Source organism: Coregonus lavaretus, assembly GCF_964263955.1.
Source record: "Coregonus lavaretus genome assembly, chromosome: 20".
Classification (NCBI taxonomy): Eukaryota; Metazoa; Chordata; class Actinopteri; order Salmoniformes; family Salmonidae; genus Coregonus; species Coregonus lavaretus.
The window spans coordinates 35,286,837-35,313,513 of record NC_140007.1 but is presented as its reverse complement, the minus strand read 5'-3'; the positions used below and the strand labels follow the sequence as shown (position 1 = coordinate 35,313,513).

Genomic DNA, 26,677 nt, shown 5'->3' with positions numbered 1-26,677 from the left:
AACCATATTTAAGCTGAACCGTGATGGATCGACCACTAAATACATTCCTCTATTTGGTCCTCTGAAGCTCAATTGGTAGAGCATGGCGCTTTTAACGCCAGGGTAGTGGGTTCGATCCCCAGGGCCACCCATACATAAAAATGTATGCACACATGACTGTAAGTCGCTTTGGATAAAAGCGTCTGCTAAATGGCATATTATTATTTACACATTAAAGGCCCAGTGCAGTCAAAAACGTGATTTCCCTGTGTTTTATATATAATAATATAATATGCCATTTAGCAGACGCTTTTATCCAAAGTGACTTACAGTCATGTGTGCATACATTTTTACATATTGGTGGTCGCGGGGATCGAACCCACTACCCTGGCTTTACAAGCGCCATGCTCTACCAATTGAGCTACAGAGGACCACAAGTATCTCCACACTATGAGGTTGTAAAAATGGTGTGAAAATGATGATAATGCCCTTTTAGTTTAAGAGCTGTTTGAAAAGACCACCTGAAATGTTTGTTTGTTTTGGCTGCCTGGTGACATCACCAGGCAGTAAATTAGTTGATAGACCAATAAGACAGAGAGTTTCAAACCTCTCTGCCAATAACAGCTAGTTTTCAGTTTACCCCTCCCCACTCAGACCCCTCCCAGACAGTCCTAGCAAAATTCCTGCTTGAGAAATTGCTCTTTGCTAAGAAGCTATTTTTGTTTCTTTTTGACCATTTTATTTAAAAACAATACACAGTAAGGTACTTAATTGTTACCCAGAAATGATTTGATATTGAGATAAAAACGGCTGCATTGGGCCTTTAACACCAATTTTCATTTAGATGAATTATTACAAACAGCCCAATGGTTTAATGTACTATTACAGTGTGAGCAACAGATTTTATCAGACAAATGCTATGTGCTTATTCCCAGGCTTTCGGCTCTTTTTGAACTGTCTAGATGGGACCTCTCCAACTGGGGAGATGTCTCATTGAATGTCTTTCAGGAAAGACATATGCCCTGACAAAGCTAAAACAAGGACGTGACCAACACAATGCAGCTCCAGTTGTTTGTATGTCCCCATCCCCAACAAAGGGGAGGGTCATGGTAAACAAAGCGAATCAATGGGCAGATATGGGGATGTTAAATGACCTACGTAACAAATTAGCAAGTCTCCACAGTTGTCTGTGAATGCATGTTCACAATGAATCCTTGTTCTCTCTTCCAAGTCAAAACAATCAATGACCACAAAACCAAACAAGATAAGAGCCTTTCCTGTAAAGAGACATGCATGCATAAGTATAGAGGATGAGAGACTAACTTAGGGTCTTTATTGTTTGAGTCCCACCTGTGTCATCGCTTGAAATTATTGAGTTTACTCAAATAATTAATTAATCAATTATTGGGTTTACCTTAGCATACAGTGCATTCGGGAAAGTATTCAGACCCCTTCCCTTTTTACAGCCTTATTCTAAAAAAAAAATCCCTCATCAATCTACACACAATACCCCATAATGACAAAGTGAAAACAGCTTTTTAGAAATGTTTGCACATTTATTACAAATAAAAAACAGTAATACCTTATTTACATAAGTATTCAGACCCTTTACTATGAGACTTGAAATTGAGCTCAGGTATATCCTGTTCCATTGATCATCCTTGAGATGTTTCTACAACTTGATGGACATGATTTGGAAAGGCACACACCTGTCTATATAAGGTCCTACAGTTGACAGTGCATGTCAAAGCAAAAACCAAGCCATGATGTTGAATGAATTTCTTCGTAGAGCTCAGAGACAGGATTGTGTCAAGGCACAGATCTGGAGAAGGGTACCAAAACATTTCTGCAGCATTGAATGTCCCCAAGAACACAGTGGCCTCCATCATTCTTAAATGGAAGAAGTTTGGAATCACCAAGACTCTTCCTAGAGCTGGCTGCCCGGCCAAACTGAGCAATCTGGGAAAAGGGCCTTGGTCAGGGAGGTGACCAAGAACCCGATGGTCACTCTGACAGAGCTCCAGAGTTCCTCTGTGATGGGAGAACCTTCCAGAAGGACAACCATTTCTGCAGCACCACCAATCAGACCTTTATGGTAGAGTGGCCAGACGGAAGCCACTCCCCAATAAAAGGCACATGACAGCCCACTTGGAGTTTGCCAAAAGGCACCTAAAGGACTCTCAGACCATGAGAAACAAGATTCTCTGGTCTGATGAAACCAAGATTGAACTCTTTGGCCTGAATGCCAAGCGTCACGTCTGGAGGAAACCTGGCAACATCCCTACGGTGAAGCATGGTGGTGGCAGCATCATGCTGTGGGATGTTTTCAGCGGCAGGGACTGGGAGACTAGTCAGGATTGAGGGAAAGATGAACAGAGCAAAGTACAGAGAGATCCTTGATGAAAACCTGCTCCAGAGCGCTCTGGACTTCAGACTGGGGCGAAGGTTCACCTTCCGACAGGACAACGTAGGATTGGCTTCGAGACAAGTCTCTGAATGTCCTTGAGTGGCCCAGCCAGAGCCCGGTCGAACATCTATGGAGAGACCTGAAAATAGCTGTGCAGCGACGCTCCCCATCCAACCTGACAGAGCTTGAGAGGATCTGCAGAGAAAAATGAGAGAAACTCCCCAAATACAGGTGTGCTAAGCTTGTAGCGTCATACCCAAGAAGACTCGAGGCTGTAATCGCTGCCAAAGATGCTTCAACAAAGTACTAAGTAAAGGGTCTGAATACTCATTTCATTGTGATTTGTCATTATGGGGTATTGTGTGTAGATTGAAGAGGGAAAAAAACTATTTATTCCATTTTAGAATAAGCCTGTTACGTAACAAAATGTGGAAAAAGTAAAGGGCTCTGAATACTTTCCAAATGCACTGAACATGCACTCACGCACACACCCATACAGACACACACACACACACACACACACACACACACACACACACACACACACACACACACACACACACAGGTTGAGTTACACGGGCAGCCCAATTTTGATTTGATTTTTACTGATTGGTCATTCGACCAATCAGATCAGCTCTGAAAAAGTGCTGATGTGAAAAGATCTGATGTGATTGGTCAAAAGACCAATTAGTGGAAAATAAATCTACATTTGGCTGCCTGTGTAAACGCAGCCATATACATTCATGCTACACACACATCACAACTGCTGCTACCAGACACTTATGATTGCTAAATACTGCACAATTTAAACACTTGTCCCCCAATCCCCCCTTCCCCAATACATGTGTAAATATTGGACAATAAATTGTGCCTTCCTGTATTATAATTATGCTGAGATGTTTATTCTATTCTACTGAGCCATTTACTTTGTGTTCCTATTCTTAGCTTTTATTATTTCTTATTGTTGTATTGTCAAGAAGGAACCTGCAAGTAAGCATTTCGTTGGACGATGTATACCATGTGTGTCCTGTACATACGACTAATAAAACTTGAAAGTTACAAAATGGCAACACAATGTGTGTGTTTGTCATCAGGCTCCTAAACTGTGTCCATCCATACACTCATAATACTCTTGTGTGGCTTCCTATAAAAGCTCCTTTACTGTACAACTAAGCATATGAGGTTAGGCTTGATAAACTTGAAATATAAACCTGAACAACACTGCCCTCTTCAGGACACAAAAAGACAGCAAACCTCCCAACACTCCTGTGTGGTTACTTAAAATGCAAATAACTGAAATTAAGTTTTATTTAGGCTTACTATTTCCAACTTCTGCCAAACACAACTCCTGATGAAACAGGAGGGATGAAAAGAGAAAGCAAAGGAAAGAGAGAAAAACAGATGGCAAAAGAGAGAATAGAGTATTGGTAACAATCCTTGCCTGGAGTTCTTAATGTGGTTGTAGGTACCATTTCAATTCTGGAAAATGTACTGATCTCCTTAATCGCACCATTTATAAATAAATTATATAGTTCACATTTTGTCCCAAGGTCAGATGAATAAATTGGTAAATCAATGTGCAGTAATCCAGTACTCTCAGAAAGAAATGCAACATAGAGATGTTATTTGAAACATCAACAGCCATTACTTGGTTAAAAAAAGAAACGTGGATGGAATACTGTGTAACAATCCGTAGTGCACTACTACTCAGTTACAAAATGTATAACATTTACCAAAAACAAAAGATATACCAGAAGCTGGACCTAGACGTACTGCTGTGTAGTGTTTCTCTTTCTTTGCTCTGGAATATATAAATAGCTGTTATCCAATAGCTCTATAGATGGGATTGTTGAGCAAGTTACATTCCATTTTCTTTTGTTTTAATGCTTTTCATTGTCAGCAAAGACCCCTGCATGTACTTTCATGTCCTAGTCCGGACTATTCATTAATATCACTTGTAAAGAGTGAACCTGTAGTATGGCCAAATAGTATTTTTGGACAAACCAAACATGTAGGAAGTACTCATATTGTATATCCTCACTTTCACTGGGGGGATTCTTAACTTATGGACACATTGACCTCCAACAGCTTTTCAAAACAAAGTCGTTATATTATGACATGTAAATTCAAATATTTAACAGTGATACTGCATCTGCTAGGGACACAACATATTATTATTATTATTATTATTATTATTATTATATTATTATCAGCCTGACCAAGGCCATAAGATTGGCCAAATTTCAAGAGCAAAGGTTAACATACAGATTTAGAAAGTACTGACAGTGACCAGAAAAGCTCACCTCTTCAACAACAAAAGGTATATCATTTATTTTATATATTTGACAATGTGTACAATCTTGGCTTTGGAATGTCACCCATGAGGAATAGATATCAAACACAGTCGATAACCAGGTTTCCATCACAGGAGGCTGCTGAGGGGAGAACGGCTCATAATAATCGCCCGGAACGGAGCGAACGTAATGGCATCAAACACCTGGAAACCATGTGTTTGATAACATTCCAATCATTCCGCTACAGTCATTAATACGAGCGTGTTCTCCCCAATTAAGGTGCTACCAACCTCCTGTGGTTTCCATCCAACCATTTCATGCGAATGATTTAGCGGATGCATGGAAAAAGTCAGGACTGGACTGATTGAAATAAGAAATGCCCGTACAATTTTATTATAAATGTCGACAATTTGTTTGTTGGAGATAGTGGGATCTTTTGGTCGGTAAAATATATAATGCGAGAATTGGCGGTGGAAACGCCTTTATGCGCAAATATTGATAAAATAAACATAATGTAAACTTGGAGTTGCTCGATGACGTGTGGTCCTCCCACTACGATTTGGGAAAGCATGCAGTTTACTAGGCTACAGATTAAATAAATTATTAATTTAACAGGGTGGTGAAAGTGCACAGTGATGAGCTTGATGATCCTTTCCTTTCCATTAAAAATATCGAGGGCCTTATTATTGTGACATGATGATCGATGTTTGGCTGCCATTTAACAATTAATCCTTATCCATAATAATCTCATGTACCTAGCCTACCAGCGCTGTATCAAGACCAGAGTGGCCATATTTGCTATATAAAGCAACAGTTTTTATGACAAAACCATTAGTAGATTTAACTTGTAATTTTATTCGGTACATTTAACCGCAAAAGTTATTTTTATGTGCACTACATCATCGCCAGTGGCTACCGGTCGTTTAGCTTAAAATAATAATAATTGGGTCAATATCACCATAAGGTGCCTTTGAGACTTCCCCATTTCCCCCCCCAAAAGCTGAGATTTTCCATTGAACTTCATATTCATTGTATTAAGTATATGTTATGCTGTTAGAAATGCATATTGGTCAAGCTCCCACACTTTTTATAAATTAACTGCAAGCAGACAATTTACATGCAAACAGCAAAATATGTCCACCCTGTCATGGACAATTTCAAAGCAGAATAAATACATTGTAATTACATAGTGATTATAAAACGTACATTTTCAGAAAACTATTTAGTCACTTTTTCAACAATATATTTTAGTTTATGGGAAAAGTATTTGGATAATAATGAAATTATGGCAAACTATTTGTTTCTCTATAAAATCTGCGAGAGTTGCACTTTCTTTTCTAAATAAAATCTAACAAAAAAGATATCTGGTCAAACTTTCAAACAATACTATTTGGCCCTCATTTGTTTATAAAGGAATCACACAAAAGATTTTGCTAACTTGTGAAAATAATTTGTTTATTTTCATAGAACATGAAAATAACAGGGTGGACAGTGACATGACAGGGTGGACCCTGGGCATGACAGGGTGGACACGTTGTTAAATGTCATTGAATGGCCTCATAAATGCAAGGAACAATGCAAGAAAATTATGTAAAAAATGCCTTTTCCCATGTAGGGGGAAATTACAAGTTGAACAGACTGTTTTTGATCCACTCTACCTGCATGCAGCCACTGAATAAAGATGCCCAAAATGAGACATGAATGTGGCCTTCTAGCGTTAAACTCTGTACATCATTCTGCACAGTGAAAGTCAAACATTCAACTGTAGAACAAGAAGAAAAATGTTTTTTAAGTGGAGAACAGTTGATTTGAAAAAACAGAATATTACAGAAAGATCACTTGGACGCATCTCCAAACAGTCTCTCCCTTTCTGCAGAGACATGGCTCAGTTCTGCAGTTGCTGTTGCACATACTTCCATGCAGACACTTCAATCTGTACAGAGCGCTTGTTCAGAGCCTGTGGTTCTGGTATTAGGCAAAGTACCTGCCAGTCATGGTACCAACAGATGTCGTCCCGAAGACTTGGCCATTTGAACTTGTTTATGCCATGGCGTTGCATACACTTAACTTTCACACTGTGCCCTTCTGCATCCATGATGATACCTGGGTATGCTTCATTGTCATAATTAACGACGCACCACTCTCCAATGTGCTTTACCTCAATCATTTCTGGTCTCCTAGGATTATCTGGTGTCTTTCCACATGCTGGGGACTTGTCAGATGAAACAGGAACATTAGCTAGAGTGACCTCTTGAAGGTTAAAGCAGGGGTAGTCCAAAACACCTTCCTCCCTTTTACACAGACATGAAATGTCTCTGTATTTCATTTGGCCGGGTGTCAGACTGATAGCTTGGTGGATTCTCATAGTGCCTTTTATGGCAGCTATTGCAGGTACCTCAGGCTTTGATTCAATATCCCTCTCTGGGATGAAGAACAGCTCGACAGATGTGTCCAGGCTTTTCAGCTTGTTATACAAGCTCTGGGCATCAGGAATGTCTCCTCCATGGGCTACAATCCGGTCTGCTGACCTCTTGAGGGCCCCACCCACACCGTCTGGTGCCCCCTTCCCATGATTAGCCTCAAAGAAATTCCACGTTATTTCTTTGAAGCCATACTTGTAGGGTTTCGTTGAGAGGTAGAAGAAATGTCCCTTTTGTCGATACTGCGTTGCAGGCCCATCGCTGAAAAAATGAAGTGTGCTGACTTGAGGGTGTCGTTCTCTCACTACCTTCAGAACTGGATCAAGGTGGGCCCAGATGGCCACAGGGTCGTGTCTTCTGGAGGGTGATATGGAGCAGAAGGTGTGTGGCGCTTGTTCACCAGTGGTGTAGAGCACTCCAGTGTGCAGACTGGCCTGCTTGTGTGAGCCTCCAAAATGCACAGATTGTATTTCTTCGCTGTACTTACATGAGTAATTTTCGCTAAAATCTATATGCAAGAGGGACTCATTGTGCTTCAGACTCCTCCTGAGCTCCCTGTAGGCATCAAACTGCCATTTAATGTTGAAGACATGGCTCCTAAAATGGAGAAGCCTCTCCTGGAAATCTGTGTTAAGCTCATGCTCTGTTGTTGTTATCTCCCTTTTCACTGTTATTGTTGACACCTTCTCATCCTTCTTGATCTTCTCTGTCATCCACTGAGATAAACGAATGTTCTCTTCCCCAGGGGTTTTCAGCATCGGGTGACAAGTTAGGAGGCATTCACTGCACTCACCATAAGCACAGACATTGGCTTTCGGGTCACACATGGTTGCTTCAGACATTTCCTCAATATTTCTTGAGGACAGTAACCCTTGGCTCTGCAAGGCATTGGCAATGAATTGCAAGTTCTCATGTTTTTTGCAGAGACATGTGTCACGGTCAGAGGAAGAAGGGGTTACCACCCAAAAGGGTCTGAGACGGCAAAAGGAGGTGTATGACATTTGGCCAATGTGCTCAGAGAGAAACCTCCTATCCAAGTTCTTCATTGTATCAGTAAGCAACCTCTTTTTTCTTCAGCCGTGTGACTGTTTGTTTGCGGCCAGTTGTCATTTGACTAACATCATCTCGAAGAAAAAATGATGTAACGTTCTTCCTAATCTCATTTCGACTGAAGCACCTCCTCCCACGGTAGGTCAGATCCACAGGATACTTTGCTCTCTTCTTAGAGTAGCCAAAAGCAGTCTGGGCATGCTTTTGGAGCTTATACTTCTTAAGAATGTTTCCACTGACCACTTTTGCTATCAGCTGCTTCTCTCGGTTTGTTTTTGCATGTTCATATTTTCTTCGAATATCTTCAATCAGGGATGTATGGAAAAGAAGAGCTCTTTTGATGGGTGAATTCACTTTTTGATGTGCCAACAAAGCATTGACTTTTGTACGTGGTGATTTGGACGCACTTTCTTTCTTGGCCCGATAGTACCTCTTCTTATATTTCTCAGTTTTACTTTTCTCTTTTGTGAGCTGTGCCTCTAATATTTCGATCTGTTTTTTCAGTTTTCTCTTCGAACTCCTTCGAATGCTTTCCCCTTGACGCCGTTGCCTGAAACACAAAATATTTGTAAGGATTTTTTTTAGCAAGTTAGTTATCAATATGTCATTTTATGGGGACATAAACAGTTGATAATTGTCCTTCAAATAAATCTAAACTTTCTAATAAGTCTCATCAGCTAAACTTCCAATGATCTAACCTGGAGGGCCCTGGCTCATGCTGATTTTCAGGAGTTTCAGCAGGGGAGTTGGGTGGTGTCTCTGACTGTAGCAAAGCACTGGCCCTGTTTCTGGCTCTGGCTTGACTTTTTGCCTCTCTCCATTTCTTTCTTTTTGCCCTCTTCTCTCTCTCACTGAGCTCATTGACACCCTTCTTCTTTCCAGTCTCTCTGTCTTTTTTCCATTTGACCCTTTCTTTCTCAAGGTACTTTCTTCTTCTGTCTGGGTCAGCATCACAACGTTCCCGATATCTCCTTGCTATCTCAGCTCCTTTTGATCTCATTCCTTGAAAAAGACGATTCAAAATGTTCCCTTACACACTTTAATTGGCAGTCCCGGTAAACTAGGCTTGCATTATCAAACTAGGTTTGCTGATACAGATATCGCCAAAAAATTTGTCCATATTGTCCATTCTTACTATGTATAGCATGTACTGTTATAAAATGTGTGTAATAGCTGTTGTAATATGTGTAACATTATCAGTATGTGGCCTAAACTATGCACATGTCCTTCCTGTCATGGAAGGCTTGCTGACAGGGTGGACAATGACAGGGTGGACATTTTTGGCTAATGTTAGCATTTAATGAGCACATGGTGGACCTTCACTTAGCAACATACTACAGTTAGCAAGCTGACTGTGTACTGTTTTACAAATATATTTCAAAGTTCTGATAGGTTTTTCTATCAATTGATATTTCACTATGACAGAGTGGACATGTTAAGCTTGACAACATCCAACTACACACATAATATGATGAAAATTATGAAACATAAGTGTAAATACTTACTCTGCAACTAGACACTGCTTCAGCCTTCATTGAAGAAAGACAAAATGCTCGTAGTGATGTCACTGAAAAGATCAGTGGGTTTCTTAAAGGGGCAGTTACCCCATAATGACAGGGTGGACAGCAATTTCAGGGACACATGCAAAATGTTCAATATGATTATGAAAATACAATATACATGATCAAAATTACTTGTTTTATCAAATAACTTATTGTGGACAGTAAAACCATGTAAAAACAATTTGGATTTAGTATCATTTAACCACTTATTACACACACTGTAGTTAGCAGAGCAGTGTGTGGGACATGCCAAAATCACGTACATCCAATGAAAACAATTTAATAAAATGAAGGAAACACTTTTTTAGAGACTTATCATTCTACTGATATGTGTGCAAATGTTTGGCCACTTATAATAAGACCTCAGACTTTCATTATCCTGCTACATTTTCATGATGACTGAGTGAGTCTGATGAGGACACCAAAGGCACCTCATAGTGATATTGACTCAATTATAATATCATTTTTTGCCTGTTTTGCATATATTTAGGCATTAATACGTGTCACATATCAGTTTGCAAACAGTGTAAAAATAATAATAATTGAGTTAATAAAGTCACATACAAACATGGTCTCTTTTTTTGCTTTCTTGAGTAAGGCATCTCCAAAATGCAGATGTTTCAGCCTAGCTCAAGGCTTTTTGTGGTGGTGGGGCAGCCAGCGGAAAATACGGAGGGTAAGGGTTGGTAATGTTCTCTAGTTGCGTCAAGCCCCTTGGGTGCTGCCATAGAGTTACTTTAGAAGTGCCCATCCAAGAAGGCTCAAGGTCATTGGCCACAGATAAAATGATGTAAAATCACGTTATACAGTTGAAGTCGGAAGTTTACACACAAAAAAGCCAGACTAGGGTTAGCAACTGCACATGGGGACAAAAATCTAACTTTTTGGAGAAATGTCCTCTGGTCTGATGAAACAAAAATATAACTGTTTGGCCATAATGACCATTGTTATGTTTGGAGGAAAAAGGGGTACGCTTGCAAGCCGAAGACGAAGAACACCATCCCAACCGTGAAGCAGGGGGGGGTGGCAGCATCATGCTGTGGGGGTGCTTTGCTGCAGGAGGGACTGGTGCACTTCACAAAATAGATGGCATCAGGAGGAAGGACAATTATGTGGATATATTGAAGCAACATCTCAAGACATCAGTCAGGAAGTTAAAGCTTGGTCGCAAATGGTCTTCCAAATGGACAATGACCCCAAGCATACTTCCAAAGTTGTGGCAAAATGGCTTAAGGACAACAAAGTCAAGGTATTGGAGTGGCCATCACAAAGCCCTGACCTCAATCCTATAGAAAATGTGTGGGCAGAACTGAAAAAGCGTGTGCAAGCAAGGAGGCCTACAAACCTGACTCAGTTACACCAGCTCTGTCAGGAGGAATGGGCCAAAATTCACCCAATTTATTGTCGGAAGCTTGTGGAAGGCTACCCGAAACATTTGACCCAAGTTACAATTTTTTAAAGGCAATGCTACCAAATAGTAATTGAGTGTATGTAAACCTCTGACCCACTGGGAATGTGATGAAATAAATAAAAGCTGAAATAAATCACTCTACTATTATTCTGACATTTCACATTCTTAAAATAAAGTGGTGTTCCTAACTGACCTAAGACAGGGAATTTTACTAGGATAAAATGTCAGGAATTGTGAAAAACTGAGTTTAAATGTATTTGGCTAAGGTGTATGTAAACCTCAGACTTCAACTGTATCTACCGTAGCTTTGATTGGACTGATCATGTCAACATCATACTTTCAAAATCTTAGCTAGCAAGCTAGACAAGCAGTCATCATGAATCAAGTCGACAATCTACTGGCAAATCCTTTAAAATTCTTGTCATATGAAGAGAAATTATAGATAAAACGTGTCGGTGCTCATCAGCCATTGGACATAAACATTACACAACAAGTTGGAAATCGCAAATTCAACAATGAGTGGTTTGTAAGGAATCAGTGGCTAACTGCAAGCGTTGCAAAGCAATCACTAGCTTGCTATTCAGTGGAGTGGGTGTGTGGTCCTAGTCTGGGTTTAAGGGTCTCTTTTCCAAGCTTAAAAGGATAAACGTTCAACAAGGGCAATAAAAGGTTGAATACATTGGCCATGCTGTCAATCCAGCAAACAACTGGAAACTCGGAACTGGGAAATCTCAGACTTCAGTGAGTTCAAGACAACTGGGAACTCTGAAAAAATACAGTCATCCAAGTCGGGAACTCAGGCCTCTTTCTAGAGCGCCGACCGGAAGATCACTGACGTCATGATTCGACCTTGTTTTTTTCAGAGTTCCCAATTGTCTCGAAAGCACCATAAATTCAGAGAATGCCCGACTTTGATGACAAAGTTTGATGACAAAATTTGCCCACAAGGAGGACCACCACACCACCTTCCTGTTCAAGTGAGCACAGCACAAGGTGAGTCCAAAAATGTATTTTATGCTGCTGCATAAATTATGTAATATGCCAGGGAGATATGTATACTGTAGCTAAGAAAGTAATACTAAGTGTATGTTGTGTAGTAAGCTGTTAGTAACCCATGTGCCTCACCCTGATAATTTGGTCCCTTTCCCCCTCATAACTTTGGATACTGTTCTGACTTGGTGGTGCACATGTAGGCTATAGCCTGTTTTAGAGAAATGTCATCATTGAATTTTGTAAGAGCTGCTTATATGCTCCCTTTATTTATCCTACGGTTCTGACTTGGTGTACAGGGTGAATACTGTAAGAACGGCCCATGTTCTGAATTCTGTCGCTGTACATTTCAAAAGTGCTGGAAAAATAGTTATATAGACTACATCCGTCCTAGCTCGCTCATTAATGTCTTAATCGAAATTACAGATTGCCTCTTATCCGCTCGTCGTCCCCCTTATGCCAGTTTGTACATTTCAATTGTCAGTAGAAACCACATTTGTTTAATCAAGTCAGCCATTTCAGCTATGTTTTTAAAAAAGGCAGTAAATGAGGCTGAATGAACTGTTTCGCTGCTAGACAAGGCTCCGCTGATAGCCAGGTGTAGCAGTCAAAACTGTTCGCTGCTCTGGCACCCCAATGGTGGAACAAGCTCCCTCACGACGCCAGGACAGCGGAGTCACTCACCACCTTCCGGAGACATTTGAAACACCACCTCTTTAAGGAATACCTGGGATAGGATAAAGTAATCCTTCTACCCCCCAAAAAAAATTGTAAAGTGGTTATCCCACTGGCTATAGGGTGAATGCACCAATTTGTGAGTCGCTCTGGATAAGAGCGTCTGCTAAATGACGTAAATGTGCCCTTGAGCAAGGCACTTAACCCTAATTGCTCCTGTAAGTCGCTCTGGATAAGAGCGTCTGCTAAATGACTAAAATGTAATGTAAATGTAGCAGTGGTAAGGATTCACTCCATGGTGCTGAAAAGAAAGCTCTGCTGTTGGGACAGCTTTATGCAGGCCCTAACAGTTTGTGGGCACAGTTTGTTACCATTATAGTGCAATTAATGTATTGTTTAGTGTTGTGTAGTGGCTTTACTGGCATGCCCCACCAAGATTTACAAACTAAAATCGCCACTGATCATCACACACAGCCTTGCTTTTATACGCAATAAGTCTGTTTGATGGAAACACATCTCTGGTGGGAAAATGTGCATATTGTTTTATGCAGATTTTAGAATATTGGCATGAAAATATGTCACCAATTGGATGGAAACCTAGCTTGTGTACGAAATGACACAATATTCCTTTATTGTGCACTACTTTTTACCAGTGTAATATGGTGCCATTTCATACGCAGACATTTAACTGCATGTCTAGATATTGTCCATAGAACACTTTGAAACAGTCATCCTAAACTATTAAATATCACTGGCAAAAGAATATCTGGTGATTGAAGAACAAGGTCAACCCAATTGACCCATACAAGAAGCAGGTGGCCTTCACATCCATAGCCATCTTCAGAAGAGTGGTCTGGAGCGTAAGAACGCCTGGAGTCACTCACTCACGGCAACTCCACAGTCCTCCTATCTCCTGAACCTTCTCTTCTGTTCTGTACATTCAACGGCCTTGACTCTGGCCTTGGTGTTTGAAGTCAGTAAACAAGGAAGGTAAAAAAGATTCAGATTTCTTGCTGTGAAACCATAGTCTCTGCGCCCAAAAACAATCATTTTGCTTTATTCATCTGGCCAGGTCTTGCAAGCCCCTTGAAGACGTGAATCTTCCCAGCACCGGTTAGCTCAAAGCTGTAGTCCGTTTTGACGTAGGGAGTCTCTCCCGCAATTCCTGTCTGTAACAGAAAGAAGATAAAGCAAGGATATGTAGCAAGAATGAGTGACTGAACCAAAACAACTTGATAGCTAAAGGCTGAAACCGACACAGAGGAACAGGACAGTCCTGCAAATATTTGAATGGTTGGGTTTGGGCAGTTGTGATTTTGCAGTTTTTCATGTATATGTTTAATAATAGTTGATATTTGAGTGTCAAAGTCAAACAAAGACATCTTACAGATGATTGAGGAGCGGAGAATACAACACTGCAGTGTTTAGATTGCTTAATGTTTGGGATGTATCCTCTTGTCTTACCTGCCCTGTGAGGAGGATGTTGGGCAGTGTGACAGCACCCAGCAGAAGACAGTTGACCTGACGGAGGACTGAGGGAGCTACAGGTGTAACCAGGAAGTACAGTCCACGTGCCATGTCCACACCCCGAAGGACACCTGCAGAGAACAGAGGGAGATCCTCAACTGCATACTCCTCGCATCCTCTCTCCTCGCCTCCTTCTCAAAACCCATTGGAGAAGGACCTCTGGATTTCTCATCCAATGGGTTTTGAGAAGGAGGCGAGAGGACGCGAGGAGAATGCAATTAAGATTCTCCCAGAGAGAAATGCAATTTAATATATTACCCACACCTTAGAGTTTTGTTATCCCTCCCTCCAAACATTAATTCAATGAGTTATTAATCCATGATGGGGAGATGCCAAACGGTATTACTGTTCTGGGCTAAATAGATGACAGTTGTCCACACAGAACAGTGACAGACTATAACATGTCAGAGGAGGCTGGTGGGGGGAGTTATAGGAGGACGGGCTCATTGTAATGGCTGGAATGGAAGATAATAAATTCCATTACAATGAGCCAGTCCTCCTATGGCTCCTCCCACCAGCCTTCTCTGTTACGTGTATGGGTAATGGGCATAGACCTACAGTACCAGTCAAAAGTTTGGACACACCTACTCATTCAAGGGTTTTTCTTTATTTTTACTATTTTCTACATTGTAGAATGATAGTGAAGACATCAAAACTATGAAATAACACATATGGAATCATGTAGTAACCAAAATATATTTTATATTTGAGATTCTTCAAAGTAGCCACCCTTTGCCTTGATGACAGCTTTGCACACTCTTGGCATTCTCTCAACCAGCTTCACCTGGAATGCTTTTCCAACAGTCCTTCACTCTCAAATTAAATAAAAATTTTATTGGCCACATGCGCTGAATACAACAGGTGCAGACATTACAGTGAAATGCTTACTTACAGCCCTTAACCAACAGTGCATTTATTTTTTATAAAAAAAGTAGAATAGAACAACAAAAAAGTGTTGAGAAAAAAAGAGCTGAAGTAAAATAAAATAACAGTAGGGAGTCTAGATATACAGGGGGGTACCGGTGCAGAGTCAATGTGCGGGGGCACCGGCTAGTTGAGGTAGTTGAAGTAATATGTACATGTGGGTAGAGTTAAAGTAATTATGCATAAATAATTAACAGAGTAGCAGCAGCGTAGAAAGATGGGGTGGGGGCAGTGCAAATAGTCCGGGTAGCCATGATTAGCTGTTCAGGAGTCTTATGGCTTGGGGGTAGAAGCTGTTGAGAAGTCTTTTGGACCTAGACTTGGCACTCCGGTACCGCTTGCCGTGCGGTAGCAGAGAGAACAGTCTATGACTAGGGTGGCTGGAGTTTTTGACAATTTTGAGGGCCTTTCTCTGACACCGCCTGGTATAGAGGTCCTGGATGGCAGGAAGCTTGGCCCCAGTGATGTACTGGGCCGTACGCACTACCCTCTGTAGTGCCTTGGGGTCGGAGGCCAAGCAGTTGCCATACCAGGCGGTGATGCAACCGGTCAGGATGCTCTCAATGGTGCAGCTGTAGAATCTTTTGAGGGTCTGAGGACCCATGCCAAATCTTTTCAGTCTCCTGAGGGGGAATAGGCTTTCTTGGTGTGTTTGGACCATTATAGTTCATTGGTGATGTGGACACCAAGGAACTTGAAGCTCTCAACCTGTTCCACTACAGCCCTGTCGATGAGAATGGGGGCGTGCTCAGTCCTCTTTTTTTTCTTCCTGTAGTCCACAATCATCTCCATTGTCTTGGTCACGTTGAGGGAGAGGTTGTTATCCTGGCACCACACGCCACTCTGCGGTCCAACCCATCCCAAACCATCTCAATTGGGTTGAGGCCGGGTGATTGTGGAGGCCAGGTCATCTGATGCAGCACTCCATCACTCTCCTTCTTGGTCAAATAGCCCTTACAGAGCCTGGAGGTGTGTTGGGTCATTGTCCTGTTGAAAAACAAATCATAATCCCACTAAGCGCAAACCAGATGGGATGCCGTATCGCTGCAGAATGCAAATCTGGCTCAACAGACCAAAGGACAGATTTCCACCGGTCTAATGTCCATTGCTCGTGTTTCTTGGCCCAAGCAAGTCTCTTCTTCTTATTGGTGTCCTTTAGTAGTGGTTTCTTTGCAGCAATTTGACCATGAAGGCCTGATTCACGCAGTCTCCTCTGAACAGTTGATGTTGAGATGTGTCTGTTACTTGAACTCTGTGAAGCATTTATTTGGGCTGCAATTTCTGAGGCAAGTAACTCTAATGAACTTATCCCCTGCAGCAGAGGTAAATCTGGGTCTTCCATTCCTGTGGCGGTCCTCATAAGAGCCAGTTTCATTATAGCGTTTGATGGTTTTTGCGACTGCACTTGAAGAAACTTTCAAAATTCTTGAAATGTTCCATATTGACTGACCTTCATGTCTTAAAGTAATGATGGACTGTCGTTTCTCTTTGCTTTTTTTTAGCTGTTCTTGCCATAATATGGACTTGTTCTTTTATCAAATAGGGCTATCTTCTGTATACCAACCCTACGTTGTCACAACACAACTGATTGGCTCAAACGCATTAAGGAAAGAAATTCCACAATTTAACTTAACAAGGCACACCTGTTAATTGAAATGCATTCCAGGTGACTACCTCATGAAGCTGGTTGAGAGAATGCCAAGAGTGTGCAAAGCTGTCATCAAGGCAAAGGGTGGCTACTTTGAAGAATCTCAAACATCAAATATATTTTGATTTGTTTAACACTTTTCTGGTTACTACATGATTCCATGTGTTATTTCATAGTTTTGATGTCTTCACTATTATTCTACAATGTAGAAAATAGTAAAAATAAAGAAAAACCCTTGAATGAGTAGGTGTGTCCAAACCTTTGACTGGTATTGTATATATACTTACCAAAGCCCACACAGGGACAGACAGGGGTTTGGGAGATCAGAACTGGGCCTGCCCTGCCTGATACCTTCTCATTCAGACAGCACAGCCCCACCAGACTGGCATTGGCAGTGTAGAGCACATGACTTGGTGCCACCTCACAGTGCGTCACACCCACAGCCACTGCGGAATGGGGAACCTGCATGGAGAGGACAAGGGAGGGACATAGTGGAATTAGTATATTAGAATATTCTAAAAGGTAAAAATATTACAGACTTGAATCATATGCTTATCATACACAGATATTAATAAAAGTGATTTGGCGCGAGCAGGTCGGCAGAACACCGCACTTATCAATTACATCATCGCTACAGAGTGTGGCTACATTCTTCTCTAAAAGTTGTTCTGATTTCTTACCTGGTAGGGGGTGAAGCCGTGCAGGGGTCTGACGGAGCCTGGTTCAGGGGACTGCAACTGGCTGAAGTAGCCCAGCAGAGCCAGGTCACGCTGCTCGTTGCTACGCTGGTGTCTCCTGTGGAAGAAAAACACACACCAGAGAGGGGGGGGGGGGGGGGGGGGGGGGAGAGAGAGAGAGAGAGAGAGAGAGAGAGAGAGAGAGAGAGAGAGAGAGAGAGAGAGAGAGAGAGAGAGAGAGAGAGAGAGAGAGAGAGATGAACTCAGAGAAGTAGGGCAAGAAAATCTCTGACAAAGGCTTATACATCAGCTTAATGAACAAGTGATACTGGCAAGTGCAAAGTGGGTTTGTCTTTTCTCTAAAGAAAAGGGCAAGTATCTTCCTTCAGCAGAAAAATATATATCCATGGCAACCAAGAAAGCTGTTGTCTTGTTAGGACTCTTACATTTCGCCCGGGCGCCCCGCTCCTTCAAACTGAGTGAATACTGAATAGAGTGTAACTCCACTGGGCAGGATGGGTTCCAGAGTTGTCCTCCCCCAGGGCTGACTGGGCAGGAGGGTGTGTCTGCCAGCCATGTGATGACCTCAGGAACTCAGGGGTGAGTTGGGGGCACATTACTTTATCCCCACTACTGAGCTGCACCACGTGAGAGACGGAGCAGAGGCGAATGATGTCCACCAGCAACTGAAAGCCAAAACCTGAAGAGGCAGACACATGTTAACATGTCAGTATAAAAAATTCAACAAAAAAGTATGAATTACTAGGCATTATTTATTTGTTAACATGTGTGCTTGCTTTCCCCCCTTTTTGAGGATTGGGCGAAACATGAACATGACAGTTTGTGACAAATGTAGCAGTTTTGTCCCCAGGTTGCCAAGAATACTGCGTTACTGACCTTTGACCCAGCCCATTGTGTTGATGACTATGGGCGTCTCTCCTTTATACAAGCGCCACAGGGACTTGAGAGACTCCAGATAGCGGTCCAGGTCTGTTTCACAAGACGACTGGCCATAGAACATCATGTGCTCTGGGGCCCACTGGTGTGTGAAGGGGGGCCCTGGAAACCACAAGACAGACAGACAAGGGTTCAATAGGGTTAGTTAAGACCCCAAACATTTATAGAACCAATGACAATATTGGGGATATGCAAGTAGTTCAAGTGCATTTGCCATTTGAGTAATGAATGCATTGGAAATCGTATTCATTGCACTAAAATGTATTGCACATGTGATTGTGATGGAAGGCAGTACAGTACATACCCAGCAGTGGCTCTCTGACAGTAGATAGGGAGAGACAACATGAGGGAGTGAACTCTGTCTGGCCCAGGTCACACTCCAGGTATTCTACACTTGCAGTGCTGCGCACACACACGCACAATGACACACACACACTGGGTTATTGCTATGGGCATTGTATCACTGCATAACCTTTCAACCAAATAAACATAAAGTAACAAACACACTACTCACTGGTTTAGTAAGGTATTGATAAGGTGACAGTTGAAGGTGGACTTCCCAACATTCTTAGCACCACATACTAGAATAACTGGACAGCCATCTAGCTCCTCTGTAGATGGAAAATAACAACAGTCAATAAGTCATCCAGTTAAAACATCTCAGTATCCCTCATGTGGAATACAAGTTGTATTATACAACAGAAACGTTGTGGCGAAATCCTGCACGGAGCCTTCACCGTGCGCTGCCTCTTTAAGAGCGCATCAGTAGTCAGGAAGGAGGAAATAAAGATAGCTCTTCCAGCTCTGTGTGGGGGCTCTTGGTTGGCGTGGCGGTTTTGACAGTGTGTGCAACTCTTTGCAGAAGTCATGTTTATTTTCAGTGTGTTTAGTTTGTAAAGTGTTGAAGTCAATCGCTGGTGTTACCGCTCAAAGTCGTGTTTGAATCACTCTTGTCATTGATCGCATGGATTAGTAGCAACATTGTTGCGAAGCTTTGACAAACAAACCAACAGGTGTATCAGACGGACAGACAGTGCAGCTGCAAGCTTGAAGTCAACAGCTACTCCCTTGTACACCTGTGTCACGGCTGGGTCCGCCCCTATATATAGACTCCATGGCTGCGACACACGTTCTCTACATCATTTTTGAGGCGCCTCTAGCACCGTAGAGGATTGGAGTGATCCATATAGCTCACATAACCGTGGTTACATACATAACCTTCATTATGTTTCACTATATTGGATCACTCCAATATATTGGTATACCCGTACCAGATTTAGTCGGTGCTAGAGGGACCTGGCCAGCCAGCGGCGAAGTCTCAGCGTGGAACCGAGACGCAGGGGCCGTCAATGTGGAAGGGGGGTTCCGGCACAGTCCCCAGAAGGGGAGGCGACGCCCAGGACCGCTGAACCAACCGCAGAGGGAGGTGCCACATTTACCCGATAGTACCTAGCAAAGGTGCAAGAGGAAGCCCAGCTGGCCGCAGCACAGATATCAGCTCGGGGCACTCCTCTCAGTAGATCCCAGGACGCAGCCACACCTCGTGTTGAATGTGCCAACACAGATCCCAGCACTGGCCTGCCAGCCAGGTGGTATGCTGTCGTAATCGTGTCCATCATCCATTGAGAGAGCCTCTGCTTTGATAGCCCAGCCCCCAGGACTCTTTCACCATAGCAGACAAAGAGCTGGTCTGTTGTTCTCACTGACCGTGTCCGCTTCACATAGGCAGCCAGTGCCCGCACAGGGCACAGCCCAGACTCCCCGTAAGCAGACAGGATAAAAGGGATGTTCACATGCCTGTCTGACAGAGCCTTTGGGAGGAATGAAGGGTTGGGCGGCGAGGTATACTCCTCCCACGACGTCCATCCGGTAGCACTCAGAACTTACCGAAAAAGCATGGAGCTCACCCAACCTCTTCATGGAAGGAATCGCTACCAAGAAAACCCCCTTCATAGAGAGGTGTTTCAGGGAGGCAGACTCCAACGGTTCGAAAGGCGGCTTTGCCAAAGCTGCCAAGACCACATCCAGATCCCAGCTCACCATAGAGCGGATCCTAGCTGGACGCAGGCGACGAACCTCCTTCATAAACATGGAGACCAAGGGATGGCGCCCCAACTGGCCTGTCCATCCAACCCACATGGCAGGCAGATATAGCGGCCAAATACCCTCTCAGTGTAGAGGCTGCCAAGCCCTCATCCAAGCAAGACTGCAGGTATTGGAGGACATACTGTACCCCGCATGACTCGGGCACAACCTCAATACCAGTGCACCAAGAGCAGAACAACCGCCAGCGCAACTGGTATGCCGCGGTTGTAGCCGGTGCCCTTGCGCTCTGCATGGTGTTCATTATGCCCTCCTGTAGTCCTAACATGGACCATTGGTGCCGTTCAGCGGCCAAGCCCACAGACTGAGGCGGTGCGGTCTCGGATGCCACAGAGTTCCCCCGGCCTGAGACAGCAGGGAGGCAAACAGGTCCACCTGTGCCCTCCCGAACTTGTCCCACAGGTGCTGCACCACCTGGGAATGTAGGCTCCAGTCCCAAGGTGGCGGGCCCTCCCTCAAGACCATATCCGCTGCCACATTCAGGATGGCAGGTACGTACATGCGCTGCGCATAGAGATGCTAGACGTCCCTGAGCCCAGAGAAGGTGCTCCCGTGCCATAAGGAGACGGTGGGTCCTCAGTCCACCCTGATGGTTGATGTAAGCCACCACTGTGGTGTTGTCCATTCTCACCAGGACATGTCTTCCCTTCAGACATGGAAGGAAAGACCGCAGGGCCAGCAGTACAGCTCGGAGCTCTAGTGTATTGATGTGCCTGCCGCTCCAAGGGGGGTAACCAACAGCCGCTGGCTGACCTGCCGTTGGTCACACCCCCCCAGCCGATCTTGGAGGCGTCTGTGTCGACAAGCTCCCGGGCAGCACATCCTCAGCATCTCCACCCCACCTGAGAGAAAGGAGCGACAGCGCCACCTCAACAATGCCCTGAGGCACTGTGCGGTCACCCACAGCTGGCGGTGGCGCTTCGGGTGCAGCCGGTGGGAGTTGAACCACCGTTGAGGAAGCCAGAGATGGAGCAGGCCCAGGGGAATCAGCAACGAGGCCGCCGTCAGCAAGCCCAACAGGCATTGGCAGGTCAGGGCGGATACCACCCGCCCCTGCCGAAAGTGGTCGAGGCAAGATAAGATCGCCTGATCCCTGATCAGTCGCAGGTTCCGCCCTATAATCTCCCGGAGGCAGAGTGACTCCGCAACATAACTCCATGGTCCAGTCTCTGCTGTGAGTCGGAAGCGTCGCCTGGCAGAGGTCCAGCTCTCCTGCAAGGCCTCGCGGAACTCAGCAGAGATGGGGACAGATGGAGAGTCATCACTGTCCACCAGTTTGATGTTCAGTGCAGTGGCTACCCGAGTGAGTAGGCTCCTCATAGCCTCTTGAGCCGCGGGGTGCGATGAATGACAAAAAAACAGCAACCAGGTAATGGATTTGATTTATTTGTGTTTTTGTTTTACGCCAACTGCAATATTACCTAGCCGGTTTAATATCCAAGCAGCAAAAACAGCACCATATGATGGAGTAACTCCGTTAAGGAACTCCAAAGTTAATGTCTCAACGTAGTGGAAAGCCCTTGACGATACTCTTACACTCTGCAGGGGAAAGAACAAGAAAAACCCTGCAGGGTAATTAGCAGAGAACTCGCGACTATGGCGCGGGGAGCAGCATGTTAAAACAATTCACAACACACACATAGAACAAGCCAGTCGGCAAGTTGTGTAAGGTAAATTACAGTTTGTGCAGCGAGAGCCACCATACTTGTGCAGCGAGAGCCACCCGGACGCTTATAAGAAATCCCGCTATGCCTTCCGACGAACCATCAAACAGGCAAAGAGTCAATACCGGACTAAGATTGAATCGTACTACGCCGGCTCTGACACTCGTCGGATGTGGCAGGGCTCGAAAACTATTACAGACTACAAAAGGAAGCACAGCCGCGAGCTGCCCAGTGACACAAGCCTACCAGATGAGCTTAATCACTTCTATGCTCGCTTCAAGGCAAGCAACACTGAAGCATGCATGAGAGCACCAGCTGTTCCGGATGACTATGTGATCACGCTCTCCGTAGCCGATGTGAGTAAGACTTTTAAGCAGGTCAACATTCACAAGGCCGCAGGGCCAGACGGATTACCAGGATGTGTACTCCGAGCATGTGCTGACCAACTGGCAAGTGTCTTCACTGACATTTTCAACATGTCCTTGACTGAGTCTGTAATACCAACATGTTTCAAGCAGACCACCATAGTCCCTGTGCCCAAGGACACTAAGATAACCTGCCTAAATGACTACCGACCCGTAGCACTCACGTCTGTAGCCATGAAGTGCTCTGAAAGGCTGGTCATGGCTCACATCAACACCATTTTCCCAGAAACCCTAGACCCACTCAATTTGCATACCGCCCCAACAGATCCACAGATGATGCAATCTCTATTGCACTCCATACTGCCCTTTCCCACGTGGACAAGAGGAACACCTACGTGAGAATGCTGTTAATTGACTACAGCTCAGCGTTCAACACCACAGTGCCCTCAAAGCTCATCACTAAGCTAAGGATCCTGGACTTCCTGACGGGCTGCCCCCAGGTGGTAAGCGTAGGTAACAACACATCTGCCACGCTGATCCTCAACACGGGGGCCCCTCAGGGGTGCGTGCTCAGTCCCCTCCTGTACTCTCTGTTCACCCATGACTACATGGCCAGGCACGACTCTAACACCATCATTACGTTTGCTGACGACACAACAGTGGTAGGCCTGATCACCGACAACGATGAGACAGCCTATAGGGAGGAGGTCCGAGACCTGGCCGTGTGGTGTCAGGATAACAACCTCTCCCTCAACGTGATCAAGACAAAGGAGATGATTGTGGACTACAGGAAAAAAAAAGAGGACTGAGCATGCCCCCATTCTCATCGACGGGGCTGTAGTGGAACAGGTTGAGAGCTTCAAGTTCCTTGGTGTCCACATCACCAAGAACTATCATGGTCCAAACACACCAAGACAGTCGTGAAGAGGGCACGACAAAGCCTATTCCCCCTCAGGAGACTGAAAAGATTTGGCATGGGTCCTCAGATCTTCTACAGAAGTTCTACAGCTGCACCATCGAGAGCATCCTGACTGGTTGCATCACTGCCTGGTATGGCAACTGCTCGGCCTCCGACCGCAAGGCACTACAGAGGGTAGTGCGTACGGCCCAGTACATCACTGGGGCCAAGTTTCCTGCCATCCAGGACCTCTATACCAGGCAGTGTCAGAGGAAGGCACACGGAGTCGTAGTGTAACGCTAACGAAACACAAGTACGACAAACCACAGGCGGAAGATACAGATCAACCGCGCGCAGCGAGTGGAGCACTCAAAAGGAGGGGCTGGCCATGTGGCCAGCTGGTCCAGGCTGCAAACAGCCAGTGAGTATACTTCCACGCAAGATATTACACTTAACAGTGACTTACCAAGCGAACTTCAGAAAGTTTGTACCTCAAACCATACGGACGTCCGCCGAGAAAATGAAAGAACGTGTGTCGCGGCCATGGGGTCTATATATAGGGGCGGACCCCAGCCGTGACACAGGTGTACACGGGAGTAAATCTGTAAATCCTCACCTCGGATGTATCCCTCCACCGCGGAGTGATACTAATATATTGGAGTTATCCACTGGATGGTAAAACAGAATATTGCAAATTCTCTAAGGTTTATGACTGGGTTCTTTCTTGTCAATAGTTTCTATGAAGTTGCCTTTGAATTCCTCTGCCATTATTCTCATATGAGATATTATTGGTTGGGTTGCCATTGTGCTGTAACGTGTGTTTTAGATGGTGTGTCTTATCCTTTCTCTCCACTGGCAATCTGGCAAAGAGGCTACCCTCTAGGCAGTCTCTTCTGCTGATGTGTGTGTGTGTGTGTGTGTCTGGTAGTGGTACTCTATCTATCCTACTCTTTTCCTTTCGGCAGGGTTAATACCTGCCTGCCCCCCAAACAAAAATCTTCATCTTTACCCCTCTAACAATACCGCTACAACGTAACATGCTTGTCTATAGAAAAGGACTGAAGGGGACCTGTTTATCATGTTAAGATAGCAGGGCTGTGTGTGTGTTTACCTCCACAGGCGTTAACCAGGCTGCTGAGAGCCTCCCTGTAGGTCTGTGACATCACCATGCCTCCGGCTGCTTTCCGTAGTGGGGTCATGCCAACGCCAGAGAGCGGTGTGTCCAGCATGGCTGAGCTGTCTCGGATGTCTCTCTATCAATCAAATAAATCAAATGTATTTATAAAGCCATTTTTACATCAGCAGTTGTCACAAAGTGCTTCACAGTAACTCTACAAATAAGAGGCGTGTACAATAAAAGTCTATATGAAAGGGCTGTAGATAGATGGGACTGTCAGTGTCAACCCACTGAACTGAGTCCAAACAGCTCGTTGAGGTCTGGGAAACTGGTGAGGAACCGCGTCAGAGGGGTATCCAGGGGCTCCAGCAGGATCACACTGGATTCTGAATCTACTTCACTAAACAGCCTCTTACGAGTCTCTAAACAGAACACAAAAAATTAAGATTGGAGCAACCTTAAAGAGCAGCATTTAAACGCAAAACAAAACAATTTACTGCTTCAAGGGTGATCTAACTAGGCCTATAACTGTAAACAATCACTAAAAGAAGGCAGCTGAGGAAAGTATCATGCAAATAATTTCAAGGGTGCATGGTGTCATTCAAAGGCTCTCCTTACCTGAGAGGTACTTGCGGACAATGGCTTTGGCCACTAGATGGCTTTCTTGGTCTTGCTGGGGTTAGGGGAGTCCCCCAGTGCTGTGAGGGTGAGGGGGAAATGTGAGGAGGGGGAGAACAGCGGGTAGGACTGCTGACCCTCCTCAATGGTGAAACCATCCACCTCCACCCGACCGTACATAAATGATAGAAGGCACTTCCCCCTAAAACACAGGGTCTGCAGAAGAAAGAGATGAAGATGATTTATATAACTTTAATCCCACAGCATGGCCAAATTAATAATACCATGTAAGAAACAACACTGATGGTATTAGTGAAAAAACATCAGAGCAAGTAGCTTATGGCAGGGAGTGTAGTTGCCACTGAAAAGTCAAAAGTGTAGCCTAAAAGCCTGTGCACGTCCCTGACCCTGTTGCATCACCAGCACTGTGCGATTTTGGACGTGGTCTCGCTCTGCAGTGAACGAAAGCCGCCTCCTCTATCCAGCCAGGTGCTGCTTTGGCTGAGACAGAACTCTCCTGGCCGTCCATACGCTCTCCATCACCATTCTGATGTAGAACAGACTTGGCAAAGGAGCTCCAGTCTTGGGACTTGCCTGAGTCAATGCCCTGCTCTGAACCACCTACTCCCCTGTTGGTCAGGGGGTGAGTGGGGGTCCCCCCCCCCCCTGTCCGCCAGAGCCTTGACCTGTCTGAAGCACATTGCCTTGGCCTCCTTCAGTCTCTTCAGGTTATCCTGGTCCTTTCTAAGGTTAGATGCCTGGTGCTCTAGCTTGACCATGGCAGTGCTTGGGCTGAGGTTTGAAGAGTCTGAGTTGGGGATTTTGTTGGGCTTGAACCACTTGTCCTTATAGTGTTGCCTCATGGACATCTGCTTGGGATTGGATGGAGCTTTGTGCACTTTCATGGTACTGTTGATAAAACAAGTTTACTGGAGAACGGAGACCAAGTAGAGACTTTCGGACAAGGTGGATGATTGTATAATATAAGGCAGTTTATTCAGAGGTAAAGATATCTGAAAATAGCGTGCACGGACGCGTTCGTCAACCTCGTAGGGAGATATCTGAGAGCGCGCCCCTAACCATTGTGTGCTGACATTTTATACAATAAAATAAAGTAGGTTGATTCTAGTAGTTCTGATCTCCCCATTGGTCCTGATGAGTTGGTCGAGGTCATCTCCATTTTATTGGCTCTGAGTCGGGTTCTCTGTCTCCAGCCTAAGAGAAGGGGTTGTTTGTGTGTGTGTGCTTAACAATGATGATGTGTGTGTATGTGTGTGTATGTGTGTGTATGTGTGTGTGTATGTGTGTGTATGTGTGTGTGTATCCTCAGGCCAATAACTCGTGAGTTTGGGAGGACTTGAGAGACCTATGGCGTGGGTGTTCCCCATGGC

At 44.4% G+C, this 26,677-nt stretch overlaps 1 protein-coding gene across 1 annotated transcript; it reads right to left on the bottom strand.

Moving 5' to 3' along the window:
* Positions 1 to 13,315: 13,315 nt before the first annotated feature.
* On the bottom strand, positions 13,316 to 26,190 carry LOC311147403 (polynucleotide 5'-hydroxyl-kinase NOL9-like). Its single transcript, XM_084184102.1, is given in 14 exon segments — positions 13,316 to 13,957; positions 14,253 to 14,386; positions 17,175 to 17,349; positions 17,568 to 17,682; positions 18,011 to 18,087; positions 18,089 to 18,264; positions 18,462 to 18,623; positions 18,826 to 18,923; positions 19,036 to 19,132; positions 24,663 to 24,804; positions 24,960 to 25,090; positions 25,287 to 25,328; positions 25,331 to 25,502; positions 25,973 to 26,190. Coding segments are annotated over 14 exon segments (1,827 nt in total). The 5' UTR covers positions 26,156 to 26,190; the 3' UTR covers positions 13,316 to 13,834.
* Between the last annotated feature and the right edge of the window lie 487 nt (positions 26,191 to 26,677).